Here is a 26,457-nt window from a genome sequence, read left to right as displayed (position 1 = left end):
GCCCTGCACCTCTCGAGGCAACCTAACTTGAGTGGGGCGCATCATCCATGGATCGATCTTGAACGTCGCCCGACTTCCCACGGCTGCCTGCGCTTCAACGCCGCCCGCACGCCGCGTTCGACGAACACTCTTTGCAGCCGCGCATGCGCCCACGGCGCTCACCTACCTCGTCAGAGAGAGTCTGGGCCTCATATTCCCGTCCCGCGCGCTTGTGGTGAGGGCCTTGATGATGCCATTCGTCTGAGCGCACCACTCGCGCGCAAGTCACCGGCACGCCCATCATGGATTCCACCCCGAACCAGTCCAAAGCGCTGGTGCGCAAGAGGACCGACACGGACCTCATGCCCCCTCCGCCGCAAGTCAAGAAGATCAAGCGTCCCCGACAAGTCCTCGCCGAAGATGAATACACCGACACACTGGCGCACATCATCGCCAGAGATTACTTCCCCGGCATCGAGGTGGCGTCGCTCCAGAGCGACTACCTGAATGCCGTGGAGTCGAAGGATCCTATCCAGATAGCCAGCGCGGGCAGAACTCTGCAGGAAGCTATGACGCCAGGGCGGCGCAGGACACCCTTTCGATCGAGCGCAACACAGGAGGCTGGGCGAACCCCGAGCACGTACGTGGGGGATACGCCCGCCTCGGTAGCGTCGACGACTGTCGCAGAAAAGCCATCGCTTGGCTCCGACATGAGCCTGACCAAGTTTCAGTCGACTTACACGAGCGAGGACAACGAAAGTTTCTACAAGCTGGTCGACAAACAGAACCAGAAGCGCGCCGACAAGACTGCCTGGATGTGGAACGGCAATAAGCTCCCTTCGAAGCAAATGATCAAGCAGAAAGAGGTCACCGACAAACTCGCTGAGTCCGGCAAGCTCATTGATGATGGCTTCATCAAGCGCGACCGCCTTGCTATCAAGGACTCGGACGACCGCCCGGCACGACCCGACTCCTGGAATGCGAACCTAAGAAATGGCTTGATGTTTGCGCCGAGTGAGCTGGACGATGGGGTCACCACGGTTGCTCAACGAGCGGAAGAGGCATCTCGGATGGCACCAAAGGCGATCGTTCTAGAGAACACCAGGATCCCGCAGCCTCATGTGCCGCAACGCCCTCCCTCGCCAACCATGTCGTCCGTCCGCGATGCGATTGCAGGAAGGCCGCGGCGGCGAGACCAGGATTCGAGCGTCGCAGGAGGAGGCGAAACGCCGAGGGTTAACGGCTATGCTTTTGTAGACGACAACGAGTCCGACTTGGGTTCCGCACCGCCGCTCATCGACTTGGGCCCGGGCGACTCGCACAACCCGTTCAAGGTCCAGCAACCGAGGAAACGAGAGTCGCTCCATGAACAGATGGTCGATCGGATCGCAAAGTCCAACAAAGAGTCATCTACACAAGGTTTCACAGGGAAGATTACGAAGACACCAGTCCCAAAGTTTCCCAGTAGCCCGCGTGTTTCGGGTGACCTCACGCCGGCGGCGCAGAGGCTATGGAGCTCGATGGGGACACCAAAGGACAAAACGCCTGGTAGCTCTTTTGGCGTATCGACTCCGATGCGCCCCCGGGGCTCATTGCTCAAGAGCGTCACTACACCAATCACGAAGCGGAAGTAGAAGGAAGGCCCAGCGTGCCACAGATCATGATTGCATTCACTGGCGTTTGGAGATTGTTTGGGTCCAAAGATGAGGGTATGGTTCGGGTATAAGTTTTGGCACGGCGTTTGCATTGACACAGAGGTTATATAGACATTGCTTTCATGGGAAAGAGATCTCTCGCGAGAGTGTCATGAAGTCGGGATGGCAGAATGCCCAGGTTTATCGCGGTCAGGTTGTATCAAAGCTACTCGCTCGCCGAATGATAGGGATCTTTCCAGCTCGCGTCAAGATTGAGAAGCAAATCCAAGCATCACGACGAGTCCTCCAAGGGCCTGAATCCATCTCATTCAGTAAATTAATCCACGGACTCAAGTGACGGAGAGTAAACTAGATCGCGGGTCCAGCGTCACAGAGCTGGACGCGGGTCGCAAAGTGCCCGCCCCTTTAGCTGCATACGACGTCAACCATTTCCACCATGGATTTGCAGCTCCCATCAGCCCATCTACCCGTCTTGTGCCGACGAAAATCGACGCGAACCCGACCCAATTGTCGATGCGCGCCCGGCGTTACGAGGCGGCCCAGTCCTCATGAGGCTCGTGGACCTGGTCATTGACGCGGCGGCGCTGCTCAACGCCTCGCGGTCCGTCGCGTCCAAGCACATTGCCCTCCGCAGCCGGCAGCTCGACGCATACGGCAGGACGTCGAGCATTGCGGCGAAATGGAGAGAGGTGAAACCGACGTCGACACAGGAGGCTTCGACCGAGTTGAGGGAGGGCGAGAGAGCGCAAAATGAGAGCCCCGTGGAGGAACAAAACTCGGCCGTTGCGAGAGAATCCTCTAAGCCGAGTCCACCACAACCACCGCCAGGGCAGCGACCGATTCCCGAGACAGCGAATATCAAGCGCAGCACGGCGGCTGAGGGCTTCGAGGCCGCTGCCCAGAAGTTGGCCGCTGCGGCGAACAGGGACGCTGCGGCAGGCGTGGAGCTGCCGCCGGGCGTCGACGTGAACATCTTTCACACGACCCGCGGTTCCAACATATTGGAGTCGTTGAAGAAGCAGAAGGGCCCAGGGATCAGACGGCCGCCGCCGGGTGCGGGAGGGCCAGCAAAGGAGCACCCGTTGCGGTACTGGCCGAGGCCGCCGCCGGTCGACATCAATGCGACACCGAGCGTCGATTCGGCTGGTGAAGACATCGCCAAGGCCGCCGAGAATACAACTGCCTCTCCTCCGCCGCAAGAAGCGGATTCGGCCACCACGAAGCCTTCTCCCGAGCCCGCTCCGAATACAATGCCAGAGCATAGGCCGGAGCCTACACCGGAGCCTACACCGGAGCCTACACCAGTGGCTCCTCGCCCCGTCGAGACAGGCACGGCCACAGTGGACAAGGAGACGATAGACATTGCAAAAGACCTGGTCGGCAGCGGCGCGCCTCCCGCGCCCGCCTACAAGCTGCGGGAATCCAAGGTACCGGCATCCCGGTTCAGCCGCATCTGGAACTACGGCGGGCTCGCTGCCGGCATGCTCGGGGGCGCCATGTCGGAGACGGTCAGCAGAGCCTTTGGCGGCGGCGGCGAGGGCTCGGTGCTGCTGAGCGGCAAGAACATGGAACGGCTGGTGGCCAAACTGTCGCGCATGCGGGGCGCCGCCCTCAAGATGGGCCAGATGATGAGCTTCCAGGACTCCAAGATGCTGCCGGCGCCGATTCAGGAGGTGCTGCAGAGGGTGCAGGACCGCGCCGACTACATGCCCGCGTGGCAGCGAGACAGGGTGCTGGTGAGCAACCTCGGCGAGAACTGGCGCGACCTCTTTAGCGAGTTCGAGGAGACGCCCATCGCGGCCGCGTCGATTGGGCAGGTGCATAAGGCGGTGCTCAAGTCTAATGGCAAGCGGGTGGCCGTCAAGATCCAGTTCCCCGGTGTAGCCGACTCCATCAACTCGGACCTGGACAACCTGGGCATCCTGCTCAACGCGACCAAGCTGCTGCCCAAGGGCCTGTACCTCGACAAGACCATCGACAACGCCAGGCTGGAGCTTGGCTGGGAGTGCGACTATGAGCGCGAGGCGCAGTGCGCGATCCGCTACAAGGACCTGCTCAAGGGCGAGGAGGACGTCTTCCTGGCGCCCGACGTCCACCTCGAAGCGTCGGGCAAGCAGGTCCTCACAATGGACTTTATGGACGGCATCGGCGTCACGCGCGTCTCCTCGTTCACGCAGGCCCAGCGCGACTGGATCGGCACGCAAATCATGCGCCTCTGCCTGCGCGAGATCACCGAGTTCCGCTTCATGCAGACGGACCCCAACTGGACCAACTTCCTGTACAACGCGAGCATCAACAAGCTCGAGCTGCTCGACTTTGGCGCCTCGCGCGAGTACCCGGAGGCGTTTGTGCGCGAGTACGTGCAGCTGCTCGAGGGCGCCTCGCGCGGCGACCGCGAGCGTGTGCGCGTCCTGTCCGAGAGCCTCGGCTACCTGACGGGCCACGAGAGCAAAGCCATGCTCGACGCGCACGTCGACTCGGTGCTGACCATTGCGGAGCCGTTCCTCGCGTCGGCGCCCGCCGTGTACGACTTCAAGGACCAGACCATCACGGAGCGCGTCAAGGCGCTCATCCCGCTCATGCTCAACGAGCGCCTCGCCCCGCCGCCCGAGGAGACGTACAGCCTCCACCGCAAGCTGAGCGGCGCGTTCCTGCTGTGCGCCAAGCTCGGCTCCAAGGTTCCGTGCCGCGAGCTCTTTGTCAATGCCATTGGCAAGTCGGGCTATGTGCAAAACTAGAACAAACTCACATCACAACTGTACGATATTGTCGGAAATAGGGTGTAGTAGAGTATAGACTTGGGAGCGCGGTGGGACGCGTAAATGGACCAACACGGAGTTAAGAGGTTCCTCTCTGTACAACAGCTGGATGACTCTTGGTTTAGACGTATAGCACATTAAGTCCGGTGATGGTAGCAAGCATGTGCTATCTCCGAATGGCAGGCTTTATGCTAGCTTGCGTGGGAGCTATGGCCGAGCAAAGAAAAGGTGTTGGACGCCAACAGGGGGCCTTTAGGTGGACACTCAATCAATCTCCCAGATATTATAGAGCCACTGAAGTTTCTCAGTCTTGGCCGCTCAACATCTTCCCGATCTGTTTCATGTTCTCTCACGGCCCATTAGGAGGAGTAGTTGAGTTCAATGGGCACCACGTGCGCCAACATAAGGCACCTTGCTGCCCAAAGTGCGAATCAGGCAGGATAACGTACACACAACCGTGAAAGGGCGATAGATTGGGCTTACTCTGGTCATTACTACTGAGAAAATGGGCAAGTCGGGTCAGGTTTTCAGGCACACCAGCAAGTTTCCACCACGGAGCTTGTTATGTTGACGAATACGGTAATGAAGCGCTACAGTACGCAAGGAACTTGCCCGTACTTTTTGCTTTTCAGTTTTTACCCGTGTCTCCCCTTAAAAATTTGCCATTCTCGCCGCGACTCTCATCATCTCCCACCCAACGCTCTCTCTGCCCAACGCTCATCGCACGTCGCCTCATTGCTTCATGCTCTCACCACGTGCAACTGCCTCACTTAGGCGGGCGGCAGGGCATCCTTGCCCACAACCCACTTGCCTTCCCAGGCAAACTCGGTGACGGCGGTGCTGAGCGTGCCGTTCTGGATGTAGACGCGCAGGATGTCGAGCGGGATGGCACACACGCGGGAGCCCGGGACCGACTCCTGGGAGAAGCCGCCGTCGTACCAGCCGCCGCTGCTGCCGTCCCAGCCCTTCTCCTTGATCACGTTGGACACCGTGCCGTAGTAGACGCGGATGCCCAGGCTGTTGCCCTCGCCCCACGAGGTGACGCCCAGCGGCGCGCGCGGCACCTTGTTGGCCACGTGGAAGCCGCCCTGGTACCAGCCCTTGCCGTCCCAGGCCTTTTCGACGAGGTTGAGCTTGGCGTCCTGGTAGTAGACACTACAAGAATGGTGAGCATCACATGAGACTTGAAGGAAAGGGGCAGGTAGGTTGGACGTTCGTACCGGATGTGGTAGGGCGAGCCGCCCCAGGTCGTCGCGGCGATGGAGCTGCCGGGAAGGGCGGCGCCGAGGTTGGTGCCAACCGTCCACTTGCCGTTGTTGTCCCCTATGTCCGACTCCCGTTAGACAATGTCATTTGAGCTCAAGCAGTGAGCATCACTGGACGAGCAAGAGTGAAAGGGGGGGAGGAGGGAGACGCACAGCACCACTCCTGGATGGTGTCGTTGGGGAGCTGTCCGTAGACGCGCAGGATGCTGTGGCCACCAAGGAAGACGGCCGAGATGCTCGAGTAAGGAGCAACAGAAAAGTCCGCCCGGCTCAAGTCACCGTTGTACTGCCCGCATTCAACTGTCAACACTCACTTCACTCACACACGGAAACGACCAGAGATCAAGCAAGGGGTCCAACTCACCCAGCCCTTGCCGCTGTCATAGGCGGCCTCCTTGGCCTTGTTGTCCGTGCCCACGTAGTAGACGCGGATCGAGTTGAACTCGAGGTTGGTCGCGGCGACGGGGGTGCCGATCTTGCCCGTGGCGATGATGTTGGAGGACGAGCCGCCGGTCCACTTGCCCTCGTACTGGGCCTCGCGGATGCCGCCAGACACGTCGGTCTCGTACACGCGGAGGCTGCTGCCCCTGCGCACCGCGGCCACGGCGGCGCCAAAGAAGATTTCGTTGACTTGAGCAGACATTCTGTCAACTGATGGGGGGGGGTGAGTGTGTATGAGTGGGTCGGGTTGCGTGTAAGTGTAAGTGTAAGTCAAGTTTCCGGATGTGGTTCTTGTTCCTGGTGAACTACACAACACAGGAGAACAACCTCACTTCCGGAGGAGGAGCGAGCCTTATATAGACATCCATCCGTCCCACGGACATGCCCGTCGATAGTCTCTACTCCTCCTACACCTGGGTCCGCGATCGAGGCTTCTCGGTTGGGCACCGCGTTGCATTGGGTATCTCTCCGGTCTCTCAACAACCGCGTCCCCATGTGTCAAACAAAGGGGCCTTTTGGTTCCCATGCATGCACCGCCGCGGGGTTCGACTATATAGAGTAATCGTTCAGCTTGACTCGAGCCCGACGGCGTCCAGCCACTCGGTTCACGGTATGCGCGTCGAGCGGCTGGCGAGAAGAGACAAGTAGTGGGGGAGGGAGGACTGCCTGCCACCTTGATAGAACACCATACAGTCCGTCCTGCCAGGCAACAGAGGCATGTGACGATGGCTGTACACGGTACGGCCTGACCGCTTGGTGTTTTCTTCCAAGACATGGCAAGCCGGACGAGACGTTCAATGTTGTGCCCATGCCGGACACCGACGGTGATTCGCGAGGAGCAAGGTTGCCCGCATGTCCGGCGTAGCACAGAAGCTTTCATCAAGCATGGATGGGCGGTTTCGACGAAAGGAAAAGTCGAGGCCCACCCGTGCAGGAGCAGCGGCAGTAGCAGCGGCAGACCTCGCCGGCCGTGGTACACGTTTGAAACAGGCGTTGACGATACAGTACATGCATACGTGCGCCACGACGACTTCATGGGGCCTGAACGTGCGAAGTGTTGCGGAGGTCGTGGCCGGAACCAGCATCGGGGGGGACAACAGACCAGACAACTCTGTGCTGCTTTGTGCGACCAATTTGGTCATCATGGCGTATGGCAAACACGTTCGCGCAGCACAGCTGAGGTTCGCCAAGCCGCGTCATTGGCCTCGCGCGTTACGCCCGTCGACTTTCTGTCTTTGATGATGTTGTTGCGGGGTCTCGACGACCAGGGTCGAGCGGGAGGTCTATACGCTCTCTCTCACTCTGCCTGCATACTCGTATTCCGTTCCGTCCATCCAGCAAATACTATGCTGCGAAAAATCCCAGACAACGATCAACAACAGTCGATAGCGCCAGGCAGCCCGGTCAAACCGATCCTTGCCCGCCGCCCGCAGTGTGCAGCCAGCCAGCCGCGTTTTGCCCCTCCAAGCCGCCCGCGACGCGGCTGTGCTGTGCTGCATGTCGCCCGCTACGGCAGTTCAAGCCCACGGGTCGAGGCGTTGTCCCGGCCCGCGGCTGCATGTCTACGCCGGACAGCGGCCCGTCCGGCACCAGACCACCACATGCAGGGTTTCTTGGCTCTCCGACCGGGCCCCTCCATTGGCAACGAGGCTGGCTGGCTGCATCGATGCGGGATCGGCTGGCTGAGAGGGGGAAGGGGGGCCAAGGGCACGACGACACTCTTCGAAAGTTGACGCCAGAGCAGGCAATGCTGACGCCTGGCCGGAGCTTGCTGCCTGCTGGGGGCCTCGACTCGTCCCAGCAGTCCCGAGAGGAGGGCTTGGCTCGGACATTTTGATCCTCGCCTCGCGGAGGAAGTATTGCGTGCTGCGGCCGTGTTGCTCGTGTTGCTGAATCCTTGACTAAACTCTTGGATTGACCAACAAGATGTTGAAACCAAACTTATATTCCGGCGCGCATTGAATAGTGCCGAGCATCTATTTTAAAATGCATGCGTGTATTATGTAGTCAATTTGTTGCTGTAGCTTCGCACTGACACACATACACGCACACACACGTCTCCGGCCAACAGTCGTTGTAAGTTACCAGTCCGCGTCGGCAAGCACAGAGGCACCATTGACTCATTACTTCCCGCCAACCGTAATAAATAAGCCCTTTGGCCCGCAGAGCTAATGAACCGCGAGGCAAATGCAACGAGCGAGTCAATGTGTTATGGAAGGATTACCTGGCACAAATAGGCAGCCTAGTCATCGACATAGGCCTGTTACCCAACTCCAACGCTACGATTTGACTGACCATGGCGCTTTGCAGCAATGCGCACAAGTAACAGCAACTCAAGTGGCAAGGAGACCAAGTAAAACCGCTCGTTTTAGGAATGATATAGACATATCCTGTCCGCCCCATGTTTCTATTCTACTCTTCATCCTCTTATCTACCCCTTCTAGTCTATTCGTGCATCTGAACGTCCCCGTCCAAACTCTCCGGCCTCTCCAACAAATTCGTAAACGCCAGCGCAAAAACCTTAATCTCACCAGCACCATGCGCATGCCCAATCTCGTCTTGCTCGGCGTGGCGCCCGGCGTGGTGCTCGGCGGCGCGGCCCTGGGGCCGACAAAGGGCACGGCGGGCTGGACGTGTGAGCAGGGACGCTCCTACTGCGGAACTCGCCTTCGCAACTACGGTATGCAATGGGCAGGCGTTCTGCAGCTTGCTTTTAGAGGAGAGGAAATGCTAACTGGCCTACAAGGAGTCTCGATATCGGACCTTCACCTCGCCATGGCTGCCGTTCACGCGCTCCACGTCTACGAAACCGGTAGGGGCCTCTTTGTATGCGACAAGGACCAGATCATCAGATATGCCAAGGAGTGCGAGAACGGATGCGGGATGACTGAGAGGTTTGACTCTTGCAAATGAAAATGACGGCAATCAAGTCGGAAGGAACACATCGTTGAGGGTCTCGGGTCAATACTTCGTGGCATCTGCCTGCGGTCCTTTGGTTGCTGGAATTCTTAGAGGTCTGTTTGGGAACTGAACATGTATTGCACAATTGTCGCATTCGCAGACAGGTGCACGACCGCCATGTCTGCCGTGTAAGTCGGAAAGCCAAGCCACAATGAGAGCGAACTTGCCAGCGAGTACACCCTACGGTCTACTAGGACGCTGGTCAGTACCAGACACAAACAATGCAGGCAGCCGTTCTTGAGACAGTCATTAGGTATCTATTACGACTGCTCCCATGCATTGACTGCTACAAGGACGTGCTTCACGTCAGACGTTGGTTTATACCCAGGGAAACCCACTTATGTCCCCATCGCCATCCCCACCGCCACGGACACTAGGGGGGGCAAAAAATCGTGCAAGGCGGCAAAAAATAAGAGACATACAACAGCCGGTGTTCGCTGGTCGTCACCGACCCAACTACTAATCTGCCGCTCACAAGCTTGTCTATGGGAGAGCGGACGGGATCCCGAATTCTCTTGTGGCTATGGTCGTATGTGCTCGATTAACTAGCCAATTCCACTTATGAGGGTATCAACGCCTGGTCATGAAGACTATTCCACATCACGTCCTCGCCCGTTCGCGTTGCCTGCTCATCTATCGAGCGGCTGTGACATCCAAAGCTTCGTCAGCTCATCGCCGGTCCCTCCTCTGAAGGAAATCCAGCTCCTTCTTCTCCTGGCCAGCCACCTTCTTCCTCTTGCGCTCAATCGCCCTGTCTACTTGGCCCTTGCTCATGCCCTCGAACCGCTTCGTCAGCAGCTGCTTCTTCTGCTCGCTCTTCTTCAGGTAGAAGGGCGTCTTGCCCTGCGCCACGAGCTCCTTCTCCTGCTGGCGGTGCTCCTGCAGCAGCCTTTCCTCCTCCTCCTTGCGCACCCTGGCCTTCTTCTTGGACTCCATGGACATGAGCTGGCGCTTCAGGTCCTCCTTGGCCACGGGGTTCTTCGTCTTCTTGATCTCTGCGCGCAGGTCCGCCATCTCGCTGTCGCGGTACTCGTCCAGGAAGGCGTAGGCCTTCTTGGCCTTGGCCTCGTCGAGCTTGCCGACGAGCGGGTCGAAGCGCGGGTCGCGGGCCTTGCGCCGCAGGTCCGGCAGGATCTCGCGGCGGCGCGACACCTGTCGCTTGGACGTCTGCTCCTGGGGCGCGTGCTTGGAGGAGCGCTTGGGTGGCGGTTGGGGCTTGGACTGTGATTCCTTTTTGCGTGCTTCGCGGAGGGCTTGTTGCGGGTTGTCGGTTTCTTTCGAGTCTTGTGGGCGTGACTTCTTCGACTTGCGGTCGGATGGCGGGAGGGAAGCCTGCGCGCGGGTTAATGCGCCAAAGGAGACGGAGGAGAGGTCGATCTTGGGCGGCGCATCGTCATCGTCATCCGATCCGGACTAATGGTCGCGTCAGTAACCGCATGAGACTGTAGGTATTTGGGGGAGGCATTACCTCTGATCCTGACTGAGATTCGTCATCTGACGGCGCAGATCCATCCTCCTCATCGCTCTCGCGACCATCAACTCCTTCCTCCGACACTTCACTGCCGGATGATTCAGCCTCGGAATCTGGCTCTGGCTCCCACTTCTCCTCTTTTCTCGCGCGGACCCTCCGCTCGAGGCCCAATGACGGAATCTTTCGTTTCGGCGGCATGATTCTGGAGGTTGCGCGGCAAAAAGCACTGAGTCAATGCGATGTCGACAAAGCTGATGCGCCGGCGTTCCTCCCACCTTGTAAATTTCGAGGCGGGACCTGGAGCTTCGGCCTATCGATAACAGGCAGAAAAAAAAAGTTGACCTGCTTAGCTGCATAGACAAGGGTCCTTGCCAGTAACGGGGCCCCGCCGTCGTGGGGCATCCCGGTTCGCGCCTCAACGACAGGCACCACTCCGCAGCCATGTTCTTGCACCCATCTACTACTTCCACATACTAGGCTCTTCACATCGGAGCGGCCACGAGCGATTGATGCGATTTCTCAGAACGGCACCTTTATTTAACCGATTTTCTTCGGCAAAGTTCGCATCAAAGCAGCAGAGGCGACAACAACGAACGCCGCAGCCAGGTCCAGCGTCCGAGAACTCGCACGCCCGTTTGCGCGACCGTCCAAACGGCCATGGACCGGTCCCCTGCCTGAGGCCGCCGTCAGTCATGAACTACTTCGCAAGCGAGGGTCATTTGCCGCCGTTTGCCGCGCAGGCAGCCACGGCTCACATACCTAGCGCGCAGATCGCCGACCTCGGGCGTGGCCATCCTTCACAACCTCAGCACCAAGCCCAGCAGCCTGGAATCCCTGGACTGACACTCCTCGAAGCCATGGCTCAGGGACAGCCGTCTCCGGGCGCGCCTACAGGCCCGGCCGTGTATGAGCTACCCAAGAGCCTGATCAAACGCAAGCCCAAGGCCGCGAACCATGCCGCCGCGACGAGGTCAGTCGCAGCCCGAGTAGGGGAACTGCCCGTCCAACCAAATGCTGACACCATGTTTGATAGATCACAAGCTGCCGCTGCTGAAGCTGCCAACATCAATCAGGACGGGGCGCGCGACCCTCGTGTAGCTCCCAGCGCGTCGTCTGGCGGCATCCCCGATCCCACGCCGCTCTACCTCGCACAGTCCTTCGCCCCGCCCTCGACCCTACCTCGCCCGCGCCGCATCCTCGTCATCCTCGACCTCAACGGTACTCTGCTCTACCGCCCAACACGCCGCATGCCTACCAAGTTCGTGGAGCGGCCCCACGCGCGACCCTTTCTCGGCTACTGCCTCGACACCTTCTACCTCGCCGTCTGGTCCTCGGCCCGCCCCGAGAACGTCAGGCGCATGCTGGACCAGATCCTCACCGAAGAGCAGCGCCGTCGCTGCGTCGTCATCTGGGGCCGCGACCGCTTTGGCCTCTCCGCAAATGACTACAATACTCGCGTTCAGTGCTACAAGCGCCTCACCACCCTATGGAACGACGCAAAGGTGCAGGCCTCACATCCGCACGCCGCAAGCGGTGGTCGTTGGGATCAATCCAACACCGTCCTCGTCGACGACTCGCTCGAAAAGGGCCGCAGCGAACCCCACAACATCCTCACGATCCCCGAGTTCACTGGAATCCAGAGTGATCGAGTGGATGTCCTCCCGCAGGTGCACGACTATCTCAACCTGCTCTGCTACCAGGCAGACATCAGTCGGTACATGCGCGAGACTCCCTTCAAGTTGGACCCCAGCTACCAGCTCCCTCCCGCACCGGCCGAGGAGGACTAAGCCGTGATGGCCCATTCTGTTCTGCCCTTATAGACCACCGGCAGTCTTGGCTCAGCGCTTTACGCTTCTGTCATGATACCCCGCATTGTCACGACGCAAGCATCCTCGGTAGTCGAGTTGTGTGCTTGTGTAGCTCTGGATCTGGTTTGTCGAGCCGCTCTTCGTTTACCTCAGTACACAGTCATCCATTGTCATCACCAGTAAAGAATCACATTCAAAGCACGTCAACAATTGAGTGACGTTGGCAAAGTAGATGTATTTTCATCGGGCGACCTAGTATCGTAGCCGTTCCATTTTCTTCATCATTCACACATGTACCTTCATCAACATTGCCCTATTGGCAGGTCCGTCCTGGCGCATGCCCTTACTTGAAGACCTTGCCGCAGGCGTGGGCGTACTCCTTGCCGTTGACGACAACGCCCTTCTCCCACGACCACATGTTCTCGAGGAAAGCACGGTCCTCGGCGTTCTTGGGGTCGAGCTTCTTGAACTCGTAGCTCTCCCAGTCGGGAGCGACGTCGAAGACGCCGACGTGGTCCTGGCCACGGATGACAAAGGCACCCTGGATGACGGAGTCGTTGCTCTCGCCATAGACGGAAGCGCTGCCGAAGATGTACTTGCGGGAAGCCTCCAGGCGGGTGTTGAAGCCACCGATGAGGTTGTTGGACATGAAAGTCAGGGTGAGCTCATCGTTGTACTTGTAGTCGCAACGCCAGATGGAGTACTCCTCCTCGAGGGGAACGTTGGCCCAGAACCACTTGAGGGCCTCGTCGGTCTCGTTGTTGGAGAAGTGACGCTTCCACTCATCGAGGGGGAAAGAAGCCTTGGGGAGGGCCTCGCAGGGGTGCTTGGCCTTGGGGGCGGCGGGCTCCTCCTCAGCGGCGGCAGCGGGGGCAGCAGCGGGCTTGGGGGCGGCCTTGGGCTGCTCGGGCTTCTTGGGGGGAGTGTTGGTCAAGGCGGGCTTCTCAAGGAAGGGAAGCGGCTTGGCAACATCGGTGATGATGGGCTGGTTGACGACGGTCTCGTACCAGCGGGTGGTGGCGGGGTTCTGCGAGCGCCACTCCTTGTCGAAGAAGTACTGGAAGCCACGGTGCAGGAGCGAGGCGCAGAAGAGATCGGCCAGCGTGATGCGCTCACCAACCAGGTAGGTGTGGCGAGTGAGGTACTTCTCGACAACGGTGGTGGCCTTGGCAACAGCCTTGGAGGCATCATCGACAGTCTTCTTGTTGTAGGGGATCTTGCCAACAAGGGGCTGGAACCAGTTGCCGAAGTTGGGGACGAACTCGGAGTTGAAGAAGGACATCCACTTCAGGATAGAGGCATAGCTGGACCTCTGTTAGCACGAGGTCATTCCGCCACAGAGAGTGTTGGCTTCTACTTACTCCTGCTTGGTCTTGCCGAGGAGGGTGGTCTTCTCGTTCTGGGAGGTGACTATTCAAGATTGTCAGCTTTGGTTCGCCACAGGGCAAGGCAGAACAGCGTAGGACAAGAATAAAACGATCAGAAGGTAGGCTTTATCCACACAAATGGTTTCAGACAGGGATAACTGTATAAAATGATAGGCTAAATCATCACTCGAGGGCATCTCGACATGCCAGAAAAGGCTGGGCAACTCTAGGAAGCACAGGCAGCGAGCCGGAGATTCACGTACCGTAGATGGCAATGGCAATGCACTCAGACAGGGCATAGCCGTCCTCGCCAAGGAAAGCAGGGATCTTGCCAAGGCCGTGGGCCTTGAGGTGCTCGATGCTGGGCTTGGTGGTATCGGCCTCAACGATCTTGAGGTCGAGGCCGTTGGCCTTCGCGACCGCCTTGATGGCGGTGGAGCGGGGGTTGTCCTGTGGGAGTCAGAGTTAGCTTCAGGTCGCCACGGGGCCTTTGCAGAATATGGAAGCAAAGGCCTCTCAGGTATTGAGACTTACCGCGTAGGTGAAGAGAGTGCCGAAGGCCATGGTTTCGATTTGCTCAGTTGGTCAAACTGGACGATTGGAATCGAGGGGTTGTGAGGTGGAAAGGAAGGCGAGGAGGTGGCCACGGTGGAAATTTTTTGAAATGGGGAGCTAGGCGAGTGGGATGGATCTGCCCCGCGCGAGCGTGGCCCAAGCAACAGCACACGTTGTGGCTGGTGCCTGCGTGGCTGGCCGTTTCCTCAGGGCAGGTATCTTATCTCCACGTGATTCCGGCCAACCTCTGCTGTGGCGTGGGCGCTACAGACACCAGTCTTGAGCCCAAGGGGAAGATTTTCTGGCCATCGCGACATCCACGGTCCAACCTCAGCACCGAGCGACAGCACCACCCGACGGCTGTCGGTGCACCGCCCTCGTCATGGCGAACGTCGCAAGCGGTCTCCGTCACTTGAGGTGCCAGAAGCAACTCCTCGGCGTCCAATGGCGCCAGGCAGCCTGGCAACGGCCGACATCTCAGCTATGCATCAGAGCCATATCAACACAGCCGCCGGCTGGAGACGCAGGGTCCGGGACGAATCTGGTAGAATCCGTTCAGATCCCGTACCAGGGCATCACACACGCCCGCACTGTGCCGGCGACGCCTTCCTACTTCTCCAGGGAGCCTCAATTCAACGACCTCTACATCCGCATCTCGAACCTCCTCACCAAGTACCACCACCTCCCGACCGTATCACCGAACGAGGCCCCGCTGGTCCCCTGGACAAAGCTTGAGGAGATGCGATCGCAAATGGGCGAGCCCATCAAGGCGTCCCACTACGCAAAGGTCATCCGGGTGGCCAAGCGCCTCAACCTCATCGAGCCGACCCTCCGGCCGGCCGAGGTGAAGATTGCGCTGCAAGACTTCGCAAGAGACATCAACCCCTTCTTGAACATGCCGCGCCCAGTCCCAATCGACAAGTTTGGGCGAGCTGTTGGAGTTGGGAAGAGGAAGGAATCCACCGCACGGGCGTTCGTTGTTGAAGGCACCGGAGAGGTTTTGGTGAATGGAAAGACGCTCAGCGAGGCGTTTGGACGTGTTCACGACCGCGAGAGCGCTGTTTGGGCACTCACTGCGACGGAGAGACTCGACAAGTACAACGTGTGGGTGCTCGTTGAGGGAGGTGGAACAACAGGTCAAGCAGAGGCCATCACCCTGGCCGTTGCCAAAGCGCTCATTGCTCATGAACCAGCCCTCAAGACGGCTCTGAGGAAAGGTAAGTTTGACGTCACCCATTGTCGTGAAGCCAACTTGACTTCAACTGCTAACGTCTATTCTTCCCACCAGCCGGCTGCATCACGAGAGACCCGAGGACTGTCGAGAGAAAGAAGCACGGTCACGTCAAGGCCCGAAAGATGCCTGCCTGGGTGAAGCGTTAAGCTGGAAAGACACCACTCGAAGGGTTGGCTTCATGTGGTCGAGGGAAGGACTGGTTCAAGCCTGAGCCTGTGGACCTATTGGGCCCAGAGCAGCCGCAGTGACGGCGGCGGTTTGTACCATATCACCGTTGTAGGAGTAGCTGTATATGAGCGTGATATCTGCATTTGGAGTCAAGTTGCGAAGGCCCGTGGGGCACATTGGTCGCGTTCTCTGCCGGTGCTCGGCAATCGACTCAATGTTCTGAATGCTGAGGGAGGGGCGCTGCGAGCGTCCTTTGATGAACTTTGTTCCAAGGGCGATGCGGACCACACGTCGTCGTGTCAGAGCTGACGGGTTGCCCAACCTGGCATCAGCTGAGCATGGAATACGATCCAGCTGCTGTCTCTCGACATTCGGGTGTTCGACCCCAAATTCCGAGGCGAGTTCTAGAACAGCAGAGGAACGCCCTTGCGTCGCGCTGTGAATTCAGCTTGAGAAGCAGTCCTTGGGCGCGTCGGCGCAGCACTGGAGGCGGTTATCCACGGGCAGTTGCAGGGCAGACCGGGTCGTGTTTGACCTTTGAGGGTCAGATCGAGCAAGCCGCCAGTCATGGGGCAGGCCTGCGAAACCTGGCCTGGACTTTGGGGGCTTGAGAGGCGCATGGGCGCACAACGGCGCCGAAAGCCACACGAACGCGATGGCTGGGCGTGCGGTCGGCCATGCGGAGGCGGCCATTGCGTTTCAATTCGATCGGGCATGCCGAGCGCAAGGGCAATCGTGGACGCATTGACGATGTGGATCCACGGAGGGCTTCTAGAAGGCGCCGCGTTTTGCAGAGGCTGGCTGACTTCACTAGTACGAAGCGCAAGCGACAACGACCCTGGATGCCCCAAGTTCGCCGTCATGTGCGAATTAGGTACTGAGCCTGGAGTCTGCGCCGTCGGCATTAAGCGGTTTCTTCGATGTGGCGGGAAGATCAGACGGCATTGCAACGTCTCGTGTGCACTTGCTGCTCGCAGGTTGGGCGACATGGCAATGGTGAAGCTGGCGGCGATGCAAAGCCGTGTGTCAGCGTCTTAGCAACAGGACCCGTCGCCGCTCGCAAGTCGGTCGGTAGCCAAGGCCGAGAACGGGGAACAGGGAGCCATGTGGGATACGCCGCCAGCGGGGACGCGCGACCGAGAAGTTCCTGGACTGTGGTGGAGGAGCGCGTTCCGTGTCCCGGTCCACTCGCCTTGATCGTCGGCTAGTCTCAGTAGGCGTATGGCATCCCCACTGCTAGTGGCGTCGATTGAGCAGTTCTGGTGGACGTCATGATCCCCCATCTCCGCCCACGAGGCTGAAAAAGACCGAGTCGTCGAGCGGTCGCAAATCGAGGCCCGGGATGGTCGGGGGGCCCGTGGGCCGTCGGCGAAGATGACCGGACCAAACTCTGCGCCCGATGGGCTCCAAGGCCAAATCATGCACCTTTATCGATCGGCCCTTTTCAGCAAGGGCTGTAGATTTGCAGTGCTGTCCTTGATGGGAGTCTGCTGCGCGAGCCTGAGCGAGCATCACAGTGGTTTGTGTTTTGTTTGCATGCGCCGGACGCGGCGTGTTGATATTGACATCAAGCAACGTCCGCCAGGCCCCAGTGAGTGGCCGATTGCGTCGGGAAGCCTGGCGATTGGGCGGGCACGCAGATTCCTTGTCGCGTGGCACCGTCGGCAAGGCCCTGCAGTCCTCCGGCTCTTGGTGGAACGCTGGCGCTGATGTTGCGCATCTCCAACGATGGGCATGGGGCCCAGAGTGCGCTAGCACCAGCATGATTTGACTCCCATGCGCGTCAATGGCGCCCAACGAGAAAAGGGGGTGTGCCCGGCCTGGCGCGTGGGAGCTAGCCTGGGATGAGACGCAAGCCTCTTTTCCTGTGCCTGGCGGGCGGTGCGGCATGCGTGCGTGCGTGAGGGCGTGCATAGCCGCACCCGCGCCGTTGCCCGCTACTAAGTCCGTCCTCCCAGCAGGTCGTATTATGCGCTCGACGCGTTGCGTGCGCCATGGTCGCGCCGCCAGCATTCGCGGACTCCCCTCATGTGCAGATGGCAGATGTCGTCGTTCATCTGGGCGCCAGGCATGTGCTGGGCGCGCTCAGACCATGTTCGGCGGCCAATGGTCGCCACCGCATTAACGACCGGTCTGCGAGGGGCGGCCGTCCGTCCCACGAGTGGCATGGAGGATCGAGCGGGAGCATACCCTACATTGAATCCCGGGGGAAAACAAAGCTCCCTGGCATAATGAAGTATGAGGCAGCAAAGGTGCCCTGCCGCTTCAGTGGCCTGTGCGTACTATGTATTCGACCTCGGGCCTCCATACTAAGGTGGTGTTGCCGCTGGCATTGGTCAGGCTGTTGCCTCATTGTTTCGTTCCTCCTTCCTGATCCTATTTCTCCGCCGGGTGCTTCCTTCCTCCGCAACACCAACCGGGACTTCCAACTTGGAACAATACCCGGTACTCAGGGTACATACAACGAGCCCCAGCACGTGAGCTTAAGGTTTTCCAACGCACACACCACAACATGGAACACGGCCCCCGTCCGTCTTCCACGCCTGCCAACAATGGCTTCTACCGCGAAGCAACAGCGCGACACGGCCGCTTGACGCGGCTCCGGGTTTCTGCGTTATCCTCACCGGCCGGCACTCGGCGGTGGCACGCCTCTCCGCGGGCATGCGCTTTGACGATCCACTGCCTCAAACCTCCAGGCACCAGGCAGGCCTGCCGCCACGCTGAGGTTTCCGGGCGTCCATTGCAGCCGAGACGCAAGCATGCCTTGAGCTGTTACAGGACGTTGCGATTCCATCGACGAGCACGTTCTTGAACGGTTAAGCGCGCCAAAGAAGGTTGCCTGCCTCTGCAGGTTTCCTGCCCCGGCCCCACAGAACGACCAACGCCCCCGCTAGCTGAAAAACAGCTTCGCTTGATCAGTCGGCCAAGGAGGCTGATCCTGCGGCCGCGTTGACGAAACACTCGTATTCGACGTGCATGGCGCATGTCTGCGCTGCATTGCGCTGCGCTGCGTTTCGCTGCTACTACCGACATAACCGCGATCAATGGAATGCTCCGGTATCATCCGTCAGCGCTGGGTATGGCAACCGCCCGTCGACGCCAATTTTCATTGCTGGTGTTGGATTTCCCCTGATCGACACGGTGCCACACGTCCACGCTGTCGGATCTGTCTTCGACCGGCGCAATAGTCCCATGTGGCGGCGGCGTCTTGCCTCTGTTGGGTATGCCATTCTTTCGGGTTACCTTTACTTGTACACGCCAGCTTTCCGTTGTCCATGGGGCATGGACAATGACGCTGACATGGCTGCACAGGCACCCTCCACAAGTGCTGAATCGCGCGATCCGCTAGCTCCTGCCCAAGGACCACCAGCCCTGCAGGCGATCACTTGGCCGTCACGCTGCTCTCGCTGCGCTCGGGTCTCAAGTGCCGGCTCCGTGAGCTCGCAGAATGCCATGCTATTCTGGTGCGAGGCGAGATCGTGCATGAATGGTTTCTTACACCGGCCGCCTAGGTCGGTACGGCCGCTCCATCTCGGGTGCCAAAAGCCATCGACAGCCTTGCCCGTCTCTGGGGACGTCGGGCAGCCAGGGGCGCCGTTTGATTGCAAACCTGTTTGCTGTTGCATCCATCCCGCCGTTACAAACCAAAGTCACTCCTGACGTCCCCCAGTGCCGACCAGGGCGTTGTTGGGCACCACCGGCGACCCGCGTTGCTTGCCGTTCGTTCATCGACAGCGCTTGCACGCATCATCAGGTCATTTCGTTCAGGACTGGGCAACAGCCTCAACCCACCCCTTGTTCTTGGCTCACATCTAAGCTTTCTTCGCGCCCCCGCCCACCTGTCGATGGCCGACCCTCACCGTTCACCAAAATGCGACTTGCTCGAGACGACCGTTGTTTTTCGGTTTCTGCGTTTGTTACCCTGCTGTTTCCTCTCAGCTTGCTTTCCCCAGCTAGGGGGGTGAGCCAATTGGTTTGCTGTCTTAGATGCCCCGGTCTCTCTGTCTTGCTTTGGCCTGCCGGCCGATTTGCGTTTGCGTCCCGACCTTCTCTCAGGGCCGCTAGGGCAAGGTCAAGAGCACGTCCCTTCGCATTGATTCGCCCGGTGGCATTCAATCCCAGGCTCTTGGGACAGCCACCACGACTTTCGCCCCGTTTCTAGCCAGACGCCTCCCTGCAATGTTTAACGCCATCCCCTTCACGCGTTGACGACCAACCAATTTGACCGTTGCCGAGTCCGCCTCCGCTGGCCCGCCGACGGCAGCCACCTCGACCGCGAGTGCGGTTTGCACTGGACACCCTTGATCAGGACTGGGGACTTGGGACGTTCGGACATGACTCTGGTTTCCTGCCCGCAACGAAATTGTTAACAGCCATTCCCGGCTCCTCCTCGGCCATGATGAGCGTTGTCAAACCGGGTCGAGCCCGCCACATTCCGTTTCAATGCCCAACAGTGGTCAGCAACCGTTCAGGCAATGGCATGACAGGGGTGTTGTCTCGAGGCCCACGAGCCGCTGCAAAAGCCCTGAGGCGCGTCGGCGAAGCGAGTTCAGTCCCTGGGCTGGGCTGGGCTGGGCTCGGTACTTCGTGCCTGGGTCAGTCCCGCACGCCGAAGGACGGAGTACACGTACCCTGTTACAGAACAACACACCCCCCTCGACGGAGTCACACCCCACCAACTTCCGTGCTTCCCATCTCCCTCCCCATTCTTTTTCACGAGAGTGTACGAAGTACGAAGCACTTGATGCGGCGACAGGCACACGGACCTTGTTACTGAGTAGGTAACGGCTCAGCGATCTCCATTTGCATCGGGGAACAAAGCCCAGCCGGGCATCGACAGACACCGCAAAGCAGTGCTTTGGCCGTCCAGAGCAGCCAGACGCAGCGAGCTCACTGCTCATGCCCCGGGGCAAGCCTGTACCTGACGGCCATCCGGAACTGTCCGCGGTGAGGCGTGGCCTGGCAGGCCCCCCCCTTCCTCCTCCGTTTTAGCTCTGCCCTGTCGGCCCCAAAGAGTTTGCAAGCCATGACGACTCTGCCTCCCCAGGGCGCCCATCCCCCCGTACTGCTTCCAAATCCTGCCTGGACGGGGGTGGCCCAAGGCCTAGAGTCGCCGCAATGCAAGGCCGGATCGGCCCAACGCGGAACGGAACCAAACCTTCTATCATTAGTGTCGTTGGCAGCACGCTGAAGGTGGCCTCCAGCATCGGGACGGCCTGCCCCCAGTTCGAAACACAGCGAGACAGCGGCCAGCCCCTCGGATAACCGTCCGGACGCTGCCCCTGCTCAGTCTCATGTTCAAGGCCGTCGAGGTGCACTGGCACAAGTAAAGCCGTGTCTTGGTCAGCCGTCACTCCCGGGGCGTCGGGTCTTAGAATGCTTCCTTCCGGCCCACTGGCCTCACTGGCTTCTTCTTTGGCACACGCGCGAACGGACTTTGCAAACAGTAAACGGCCGACCTCTGAGCCTTGCCCTTAGCGGGACCCAGGTATGCGGTGCCGCCGGCCCAGGCCAGTTGGTGTATAAGACATGAGCGCCTCTCCAACTGCCGCCACACATGTTGCCGCGTCTACGCACACGACCAGCTTGTTGCTTCTTCCTCGCAGCTCCACGTCTCTGTGCCTGGCTGAATCGGGGGACCATATCTAAAGGTCGCCTCGCCCAGGACCCTCCGTTTCCTGCGCCCAGCGAAGGTAATTACAGCCAACAGACGACAGCCTGACTCGCAGCAGCTTCGCCAGCCACTGAGACCCTGGTGCGGCTTTCTTTAAACGGCCCCAGTAGATCGGGCAGGGGCGAGTTGTCATGCTGGGGCGCCGCTGCATGGACTGTCCCAGGATCCTCCCAGCACGACTCGTGACTACCGCCAGCTCTGACGAGTACACATCGGCAGCTTCTCAACCACCCACCTTGCTACAAGTACAGCTTGGAAGCCTCGTAGACGCCATCAGGTGGCTTTCTGTGGGACTCTACATCTCGGCCGCTCATTTCCTGCCGTCCACCAAGGCATGAACCACCACACGCCTGGATCCGCCAAAGTCTTCATTGAAAGAGCAGCCGGACCACTCATCAATCACCGTCCAGACGATTTCATCTCTATGCACTGCTCCATCTTGCGACAAGCGTCTCACGTCGTATAACTGCGCAGGACGCGGCTACATTTCGGACACGGCGTGGGCGCTTGTAAGCCAACGCGACGCATAACAACAGGCTTGGAGCCCGGGACACTGGCCCCCGGTTTGCATTCGCGGCCATCTTACCACCCGGCAACTCTTCCTAAGAACAGCCCAAACGCGGTTCCCACGCCCTTCTCACCAGCGTCCACCACACGTGTCTGCCGCTGCCGATAGACAGCTCGTTTCGCCGGACACCCGCTCTCGCGTGCCACTACTACCAGACCTGCCCTTGAAACTCATCGACGCATAGTCTTTGCGGCCGCCGAAAGCCAGGGCAGCGGGATTGGCCGCGACTGTGCCGACCATTTCCTCGGCCCCAGCGGCGCAGACGTGCAGCGCAGGCTTAAAAGCCGGGCTGTCTGCATACCAAGGACCGCCCCCGGGGCATGGATGACCCCAGTCGAAGGAGGAGGCAGAATGAAGCGCCTGCCCGTCACACGTCGAACTTGAGATACCCGCACCAAGGCCCAATCACCCACAGCAGCGCCATCGCAGGTGGCACGTCGGAGAGGTTCCGCCCAGCGCCGCTTGCCACGGATCCCTCGACGCCACGAAGCATGGGCGTCGCCAACAACTACAGCTCGTACTATCAGGAATCGCAGGCCGCCTTCACGACGCCAAACATGTCGACAACAGCCATGTCTTACGGCCAAGACTACGGATCCGACTCGCGCGGGCAGAACCAAGGTTTCGGCAGCTACAGCGCCGGGATGATGATGTACAACGTTGCGCAGCCGAGCACACCCGTCTACGACACACAGCAGTTTGCCCAGCGTCAGCAAGCAGCGATGCAGATGATGACTTCGGACGTCGCCTCGACGTATTTCGGCGGCTCAGAGGCAGGTTCCGCGCCAACGTCGAGCCTGCAACAGGCCGGCCACGGTTCGAGCTCGTCATCCGGCCTGTACCAGCAAACGAACGTACCCGTCGGCTACAGTGGGAGCATCTCCAGCGTCAACACCATGCAACAGCCGGCTGCCACTGTTGGGGCGTCCGAAGACCACGAATACCACGACACTGGCTTGGAAGAGAAGTGGCTGAATTACCAGAGACAGCTGGGGACTGTGTTCCAGGACGTCAAGGGCGGGTCCCTGGAAAGCGCCGCAGAGACACTGCTCAGTCTCTCCAACTGGCTCCTAACACAGGTGGCAGACCTCGGTACTTGCTTCCGACGTTCGTGTAGCTGCCACGGCATTGCTAATGCATAACACAGGCCTGAGTCAGGATGACGCGACTCTCCACGATGAGAGGATAAAACTCTGGAACGATTTCAATCACGCTTGGCTTGCGCTAGCCTTTCAGCAAAAGACGATGATGGAGTCGGGACAGCAGCTCGGAAGGAGCCAAAGGCTAATGTCAGAAGACACAGTAAAGAAGATGGGAGACGAGCTGATCCGTCTGTGCGACGGTATAGAGCGGCATGGTCTGGTCGACTATCAATACGGCGTCTGGGAAGACCAGATCGAGAGTGGTAAGTCCCTTGCCCCCAGCCACCTACGGACACCGGATCTGACCAAGCGACCCGCTCTAGTACTCGAGGAATGCTTGGATCTTTACGAGTCCATGGCTGGCGAGGGGAGGCGATCATGATGAACCAAATTTCCGCTCACGTCTACAGCCGCGACGACGGCAACAGCGCTCGAATCGGGCCCCCTGTGCTGGCAGAAGGCGAATCCCGAAGTAACCCTCCGCAACCCCATCAAAGCTGGAATGAACGGCCCAGTCACAATACGCACAGCGTCTGGCATAGCGATCCCGAAGGGCCCATTTCCAGCGGATCATCCAGTAGGCAGCCAAATTCAAGTTTAGGATCCTGCGAGAGACGCCTTGTGCGTTTCGCTCGATGAGCATCCCGGATTTGGCGCGGAGACGAAACCGAGGACACACCTGGGCGCTCAGAGATGGCATTTCCCGTTTTCTCGACAAACTGGGAATGTCTCTTTGATTTCATACGCCCGAAATCATGCTGTCTGGGCAACTTTCACATGATAGGTCCACGAAGAACCCAAGTACTGGCACAGAGGTGCAGGGCATGGGCTGAATCCGGAAGTACGATCGAAAATACGACCCCACGAGTGCGAGAGAATATCTGGGTACAGGGCGATCCTCACTCAATGGAGGCTGTGGTGCGGGCAAGACATGGACGAATTGGGCGTTGGAGCTCCCGTGTCTAAAACATGCGAGGCCATGGGGATCCTCGCCCCGGCTTGCAGGGACACGGCACGGCGGCAGCGACAAACCGGAGTGATTCTTGCTATTTGGGAGCGATGAATGGCTCAATGCACATGCTCCCCTTCCACGTCACGGATTGTGTGCATGTGTACGGTTCAACATTACGGGGCGGGGGCGTTGAACAAGACGGTCAAAGGCTTGTGGAGGGACAAGCTCTGGCAAAGGCGCTATGTGGGATAGATCTGGCATACTTTTCGGGAGGCATGGCGCACAGGAGCGGTATGACAGGGTATGAAATGGAGTTAAACGCTTGTTACTGTCCTTTTGGTTTTCCTCTTTTCCTATCTGCTGGTTGTCGAAACAGGTCGTGCCACCAGCCGGCAGGAAGCAGTGACGAGGCTTCCCGGTCACTAACACCAGACATCAGATGTGAAGGCATGGAGTGCTGGGCAGCTACCAAGAGTCGAGTGGGCTGGGGGGGTGGAGGAGCTCCCAACTGTCTGGAACGCGGTGCGAGTTACGGATGGCAAGAGGACCACCGATGGGTTCCCATTTTGGACATTGCTGCAGGAGCGGAGTGCGAATGAGGGCCATCCGTGGGGTATGCGCAGACTCGAGTCAAGCGACCAACAAGCTTGAGAACCGAACAGCCCTGCCAGGTGCAACGGGCTGTCCTCCGCCTTACAGCCAAGCGCCTTACAGCCAAAGCAAACCAAGGCCCGGAAGAATGTGGGCGGGCTGACAGGACCCTGGCAGCCGGGTCGTACTCGTCCGTTGTCTGCTCAATAATGCGCGACGAACGTCGGCTTGGAGGAGGGGTCTTCTGGATGCCGCATGTGTGGATCCGAGTTTGTCTAAAACAGGGGCTCGAGCGGCATATGCAGCTGGTTGTGAAGGCATCACGGCGCATCACGGCGCATCACGACAGCTGGACACAGTCAAGCGCCGCACCCCAGGCGATAGCTTACAGTACGTCTGATGCACCCGTGCACACCCGCAGTGGAAGAGATGAGCCTGCCATTTTCCAGCTTGGCGTCTGGCTTCGCGGGGGTGCTTCGGGATTTTCACGCGGCTGCGGATGCCTGTTTCGTCCAGGATTTCCAAAGCACAGCGTCTGCCCCCCGACAAGGTGCCTTTTTACCCGCTGTTCCTTGGGCCCCCAAGCAAAATTCTTCAGCCCCGTCGGCTGGTGGTCCGTTGCTTCTTGCTTGCCCGATCAGGGTGTACTTCCCTGAGGGTCTCGAACTACTGATGCGGCTGTCCGTCGAAGGAGGGGCGTCTGAGGAGGCGCTGTGATCGACGGCAGGGGGTCTCGTCAGTCCAGTCCAGCCCAGCCCAGCCCGGCGGCGGCAGGGCAACGGTTCGTCGGAAAGCGCCCAAGCCTGGTCCCGCATATGCAGCCCTGTCGTTTGGCACCACGAGATTGTCTTGGGTCGGCCAGCGGGCCGGACACGCTGGCGCGTTAGGGGGGGAAAAGGAATCCAAAACGCCGCAAAAAGCACATGAGGAACAGACAGTTGGTGCCGTGGCCTCGGCTTCTTGGGACCGAAAGGGGGCGCCTTGCGACGGTGATTCTTGCAGGGCGACGATCACGACAGGTTCCGGCTGAAGAACACCTTCCAGGGTACCAAATGAGAGCTGAGAGCGGCACGGACAGGGCGGGTGGGCGGCAGCGCAGCAAATGGCCCTGGACTCCCGGGGTGTGTGCCGCGCCAGATGTAGGAACGAAGCACGAGCATCCGATGCATGTACCTCAGGTTTGACGGAGCGCCCTCGATGGCCAATCGCTTCGTCAATCGGGCTGGTACATTTTACGCAGCCCCCCAGGGCCAGTCCTGGACCGCCGGCGATGCCACCTATAATGCCGTTTACACGGCAATAATATCGTCAGCCCCGTCTGCACGAAAGTCATCTCGTAAGTTGGCGCCGAAGCTAATTCCTCGCATCAGGTACCACAACGTACGTACGTACTAAGTTAAGTATTGACGTCTAATCAAACCAAGTACCGGCGGCCGCAGCGGCCCGGGCGGTTGGCCCACTGTTAGCCGCCCAACGTCGGGCCCGAAACTCTGACGCGGAGACTTCACCCGTCATCCGTCAATCGTCATCCTAGCCGTGGGAGCGCCGTCCGGCTTGCCGAGGAGCCCCTAAGCGAGAGAGCCTGCCCCTGGCGGCCCGGCAGCCCGGCAGCGGCGCAGATCCCGCGCCGCAGTGTCAGCCAACATCTCACATCCCGCTTTTTTTGGGTTTGCGTGACGCCGCTCACGATGCCATCGAGCGCCTCGCAGGCGCCACCGGCTCAGTGGACCGTGAGATATGACTACAACGACTGCATACATACATCGTGGTACAGGTCATATACTCCCGCGCTGCTCTCCATTGGTGAGACTGCCTTCTTTTGCCTGTACTCCGCGCGCAGGCGGCGGCACGTCGCACAGACGCCGGC

General features: G+C 59.5%; 8 protein-coding genes and 1 non-coding gene across 9 annotated transcripts; 5 read left to right on the top strand and 4 right to left on the bottom strand.

Annotated features, from left to right (window-relative positions):
• Positions 1 to 281: 281 nt before the first annotated feature.
• On the top strand, positions 282 to 1,613 carry PLICBS_008685 (uncharacterized protein; the record flags this gene model as incomplete). Its single annotated transcript, XM_018324853.2, has 1 exon — positions 282 to 1,613. The coding sequence occupies one exon, from the start codon at positions 282 to 284 to the stop codon at positions 1,611 to 1,613; it is 1,332 nt and encodes a 443-aa protein (XP_018176247.2).
• Positions 1,614 to 2,182: 569 nt separating this feature from the next.
• On the top strand, positions 2,183 to 4,372 carry PLICBS_008684 (uncharacterized protein; the record flags this gene model as incomplete). Its single annotated transcript, XM_018324854.2, has 1 exon — positions 2,183 to 4,372. The coding sequence occupies one exon, from the start codon at positions 2,183 to 2,185 to the stop codon at positions 4,370 to 4,372; it is 2,190 nt and encodes a 729-aa protein (XP_018176248.2).
• A 791-nt stretch (positions 4,373 to 5,163) lies between these two features.
• On the bottom strand, positions 5,164 to 6,301 carry PLICBS_008683 (uncharacterized protein; the record flags this gene model as incomplete). Its single annotated transcript, XM_018324855.2, has 4 exons — positions 5,164 to 5,548; positions 5,614 to 5,716; positions 5,812 to 5,944; positions 6,023 to 6,301. The coding sequence occupies 4 exons, from the start codon at positions 6,299 to 6,301 to the stop codon at positions 5,164 to 5,166; spliced, it is 900 nt and encodes a 299-aa protein (XP_018176249.2).
• A 3,174-nt stretch (positions 6,302 to 9,475) lies between these two features.
• Positions 9,476 to 9,595, bottom strand: PLICBS_r0017. The gene has a single exon (XR_010602348.1). It is a non-coding gene; the product is annotated as a 5S ribosomal RNA (ribosomal RNA).
• Positions 9,596 to 9,729: 134 nt separating this feature from the next.
• On the bottom strand, positions 9,730 to 10,729 carry PLICBS_008682 (rRNA biogenesis protein rrp36; the record flags this gene model as incomplete). Its single annotated transcript, XM_018324857.2, has 2 exons — positions 9,730 to 10,473; positions 10,529 to 10,729. 2 exons carry the CDS (start codon positions 10,727 to 10,729, stop codon positions 9,730 to 9,732), a joined length of 945 nt encoding a protein of 314 aa, XP_018176251.2.
• A 494-nt stretch (positions 10,730 to 11,223) lies between these two features.
• On the top strand, positions 11,224 to 12,318 carry PLICBS_008681 (uncharacterized protein; the record flags this gene model as incomplete). The annotated part of the gene is made up of 2 exons (XM_018324858.2): positions 11,224 to 11,501; positions 11,565 to 12,318. The coding sequence occupies 2 exons, from the start codon at positions 11,224 to 11,226 to the stop codon at positions 12,316 to 12,318; spliced, it is 1,032 nt and encodes a 343-aa protein (XP_018176252.2).
• Positions 12,319 to 12,682: 364 nt separating this feature from the next.
• On the bottom strand, positions 12,683 to 14,270 carry PLICBS_008680 (uncharacterized protein; the record flags this gene model as incomplete). The annotated part of the gene is made up of 4 exons (XM_018324859.2): positions 12,683 to 13,643; positions 13,701 to 13,749; positions 13,970 to 14,156; positions 14,241 to 14,270. The coding sequence occupies 4 exons, from the start codon at positions 14,268 to 14,270 to the stop codon at positions 12,683 to 12,685; spliced, it is 1,227 nt and encodes a 408-aa protein (XP_018176253.1).
• A 373-nt stretch (positions 14,271 to 14,643) lies between these two features.
• On the top strand, positions 14,644 to 15,633 carry PLICBS_008679 (37S ribosomal protein S9, mitochondrial; the record flags this gene model as incomplete). Its single annotated transcript, XM_065601434.1, has 1 exon — positions 14,644 to 15,633. One exon carries the CDS (start codon positions 14,644 to 14,646, stop codon positions 15,631 to 15,633), a length of 990 nt encoding a protein of 329 aa, XP_065457506.1.
• A 6,763-nt stretch (positions 15,634 to 22,396) lies between these two features.
• On the top strand, positions 22,397 to 23,429 carry PLICBS_008678 (uncharacterized protein; the record flags this gene model as incomplete). Its single annotated transcript, XM_018324861.2, has 3 exons — positions 22,397 to 22,997; positions 23,053 to 23,310; positions 23,371 to 23,429. The coding sequence occupies 3 exons, from the start codon at positions 22,397 to 22,399 to the stop codon at positions 23,427 to 23,429; spliced, it is 918 nt and encodes a 305-aa protein (XP_018176255.2).
• Between the last annotated feature and the right edge of the window lie 3,028 nt (positions 23,430 to 26,457).

Source organism: Purpureocillium lilacinum, assembly GCF_023168085.1.
Source record: "Purpureocillium lilacinum CBS 284.36 DNA, scaffold_6, whole genome shotgun sequence".
Taxonomy (NCBI): Eukaryota; Fungi; Ascomycota; class Sordariomycetes; order Hypocreales; family Ophiocordycipitaceae; genus Purpureocillium; species Purpureocillium lilacinum.
This window is presented reverse-complemented; position numbering and strand designations above follow the sequence as displayed.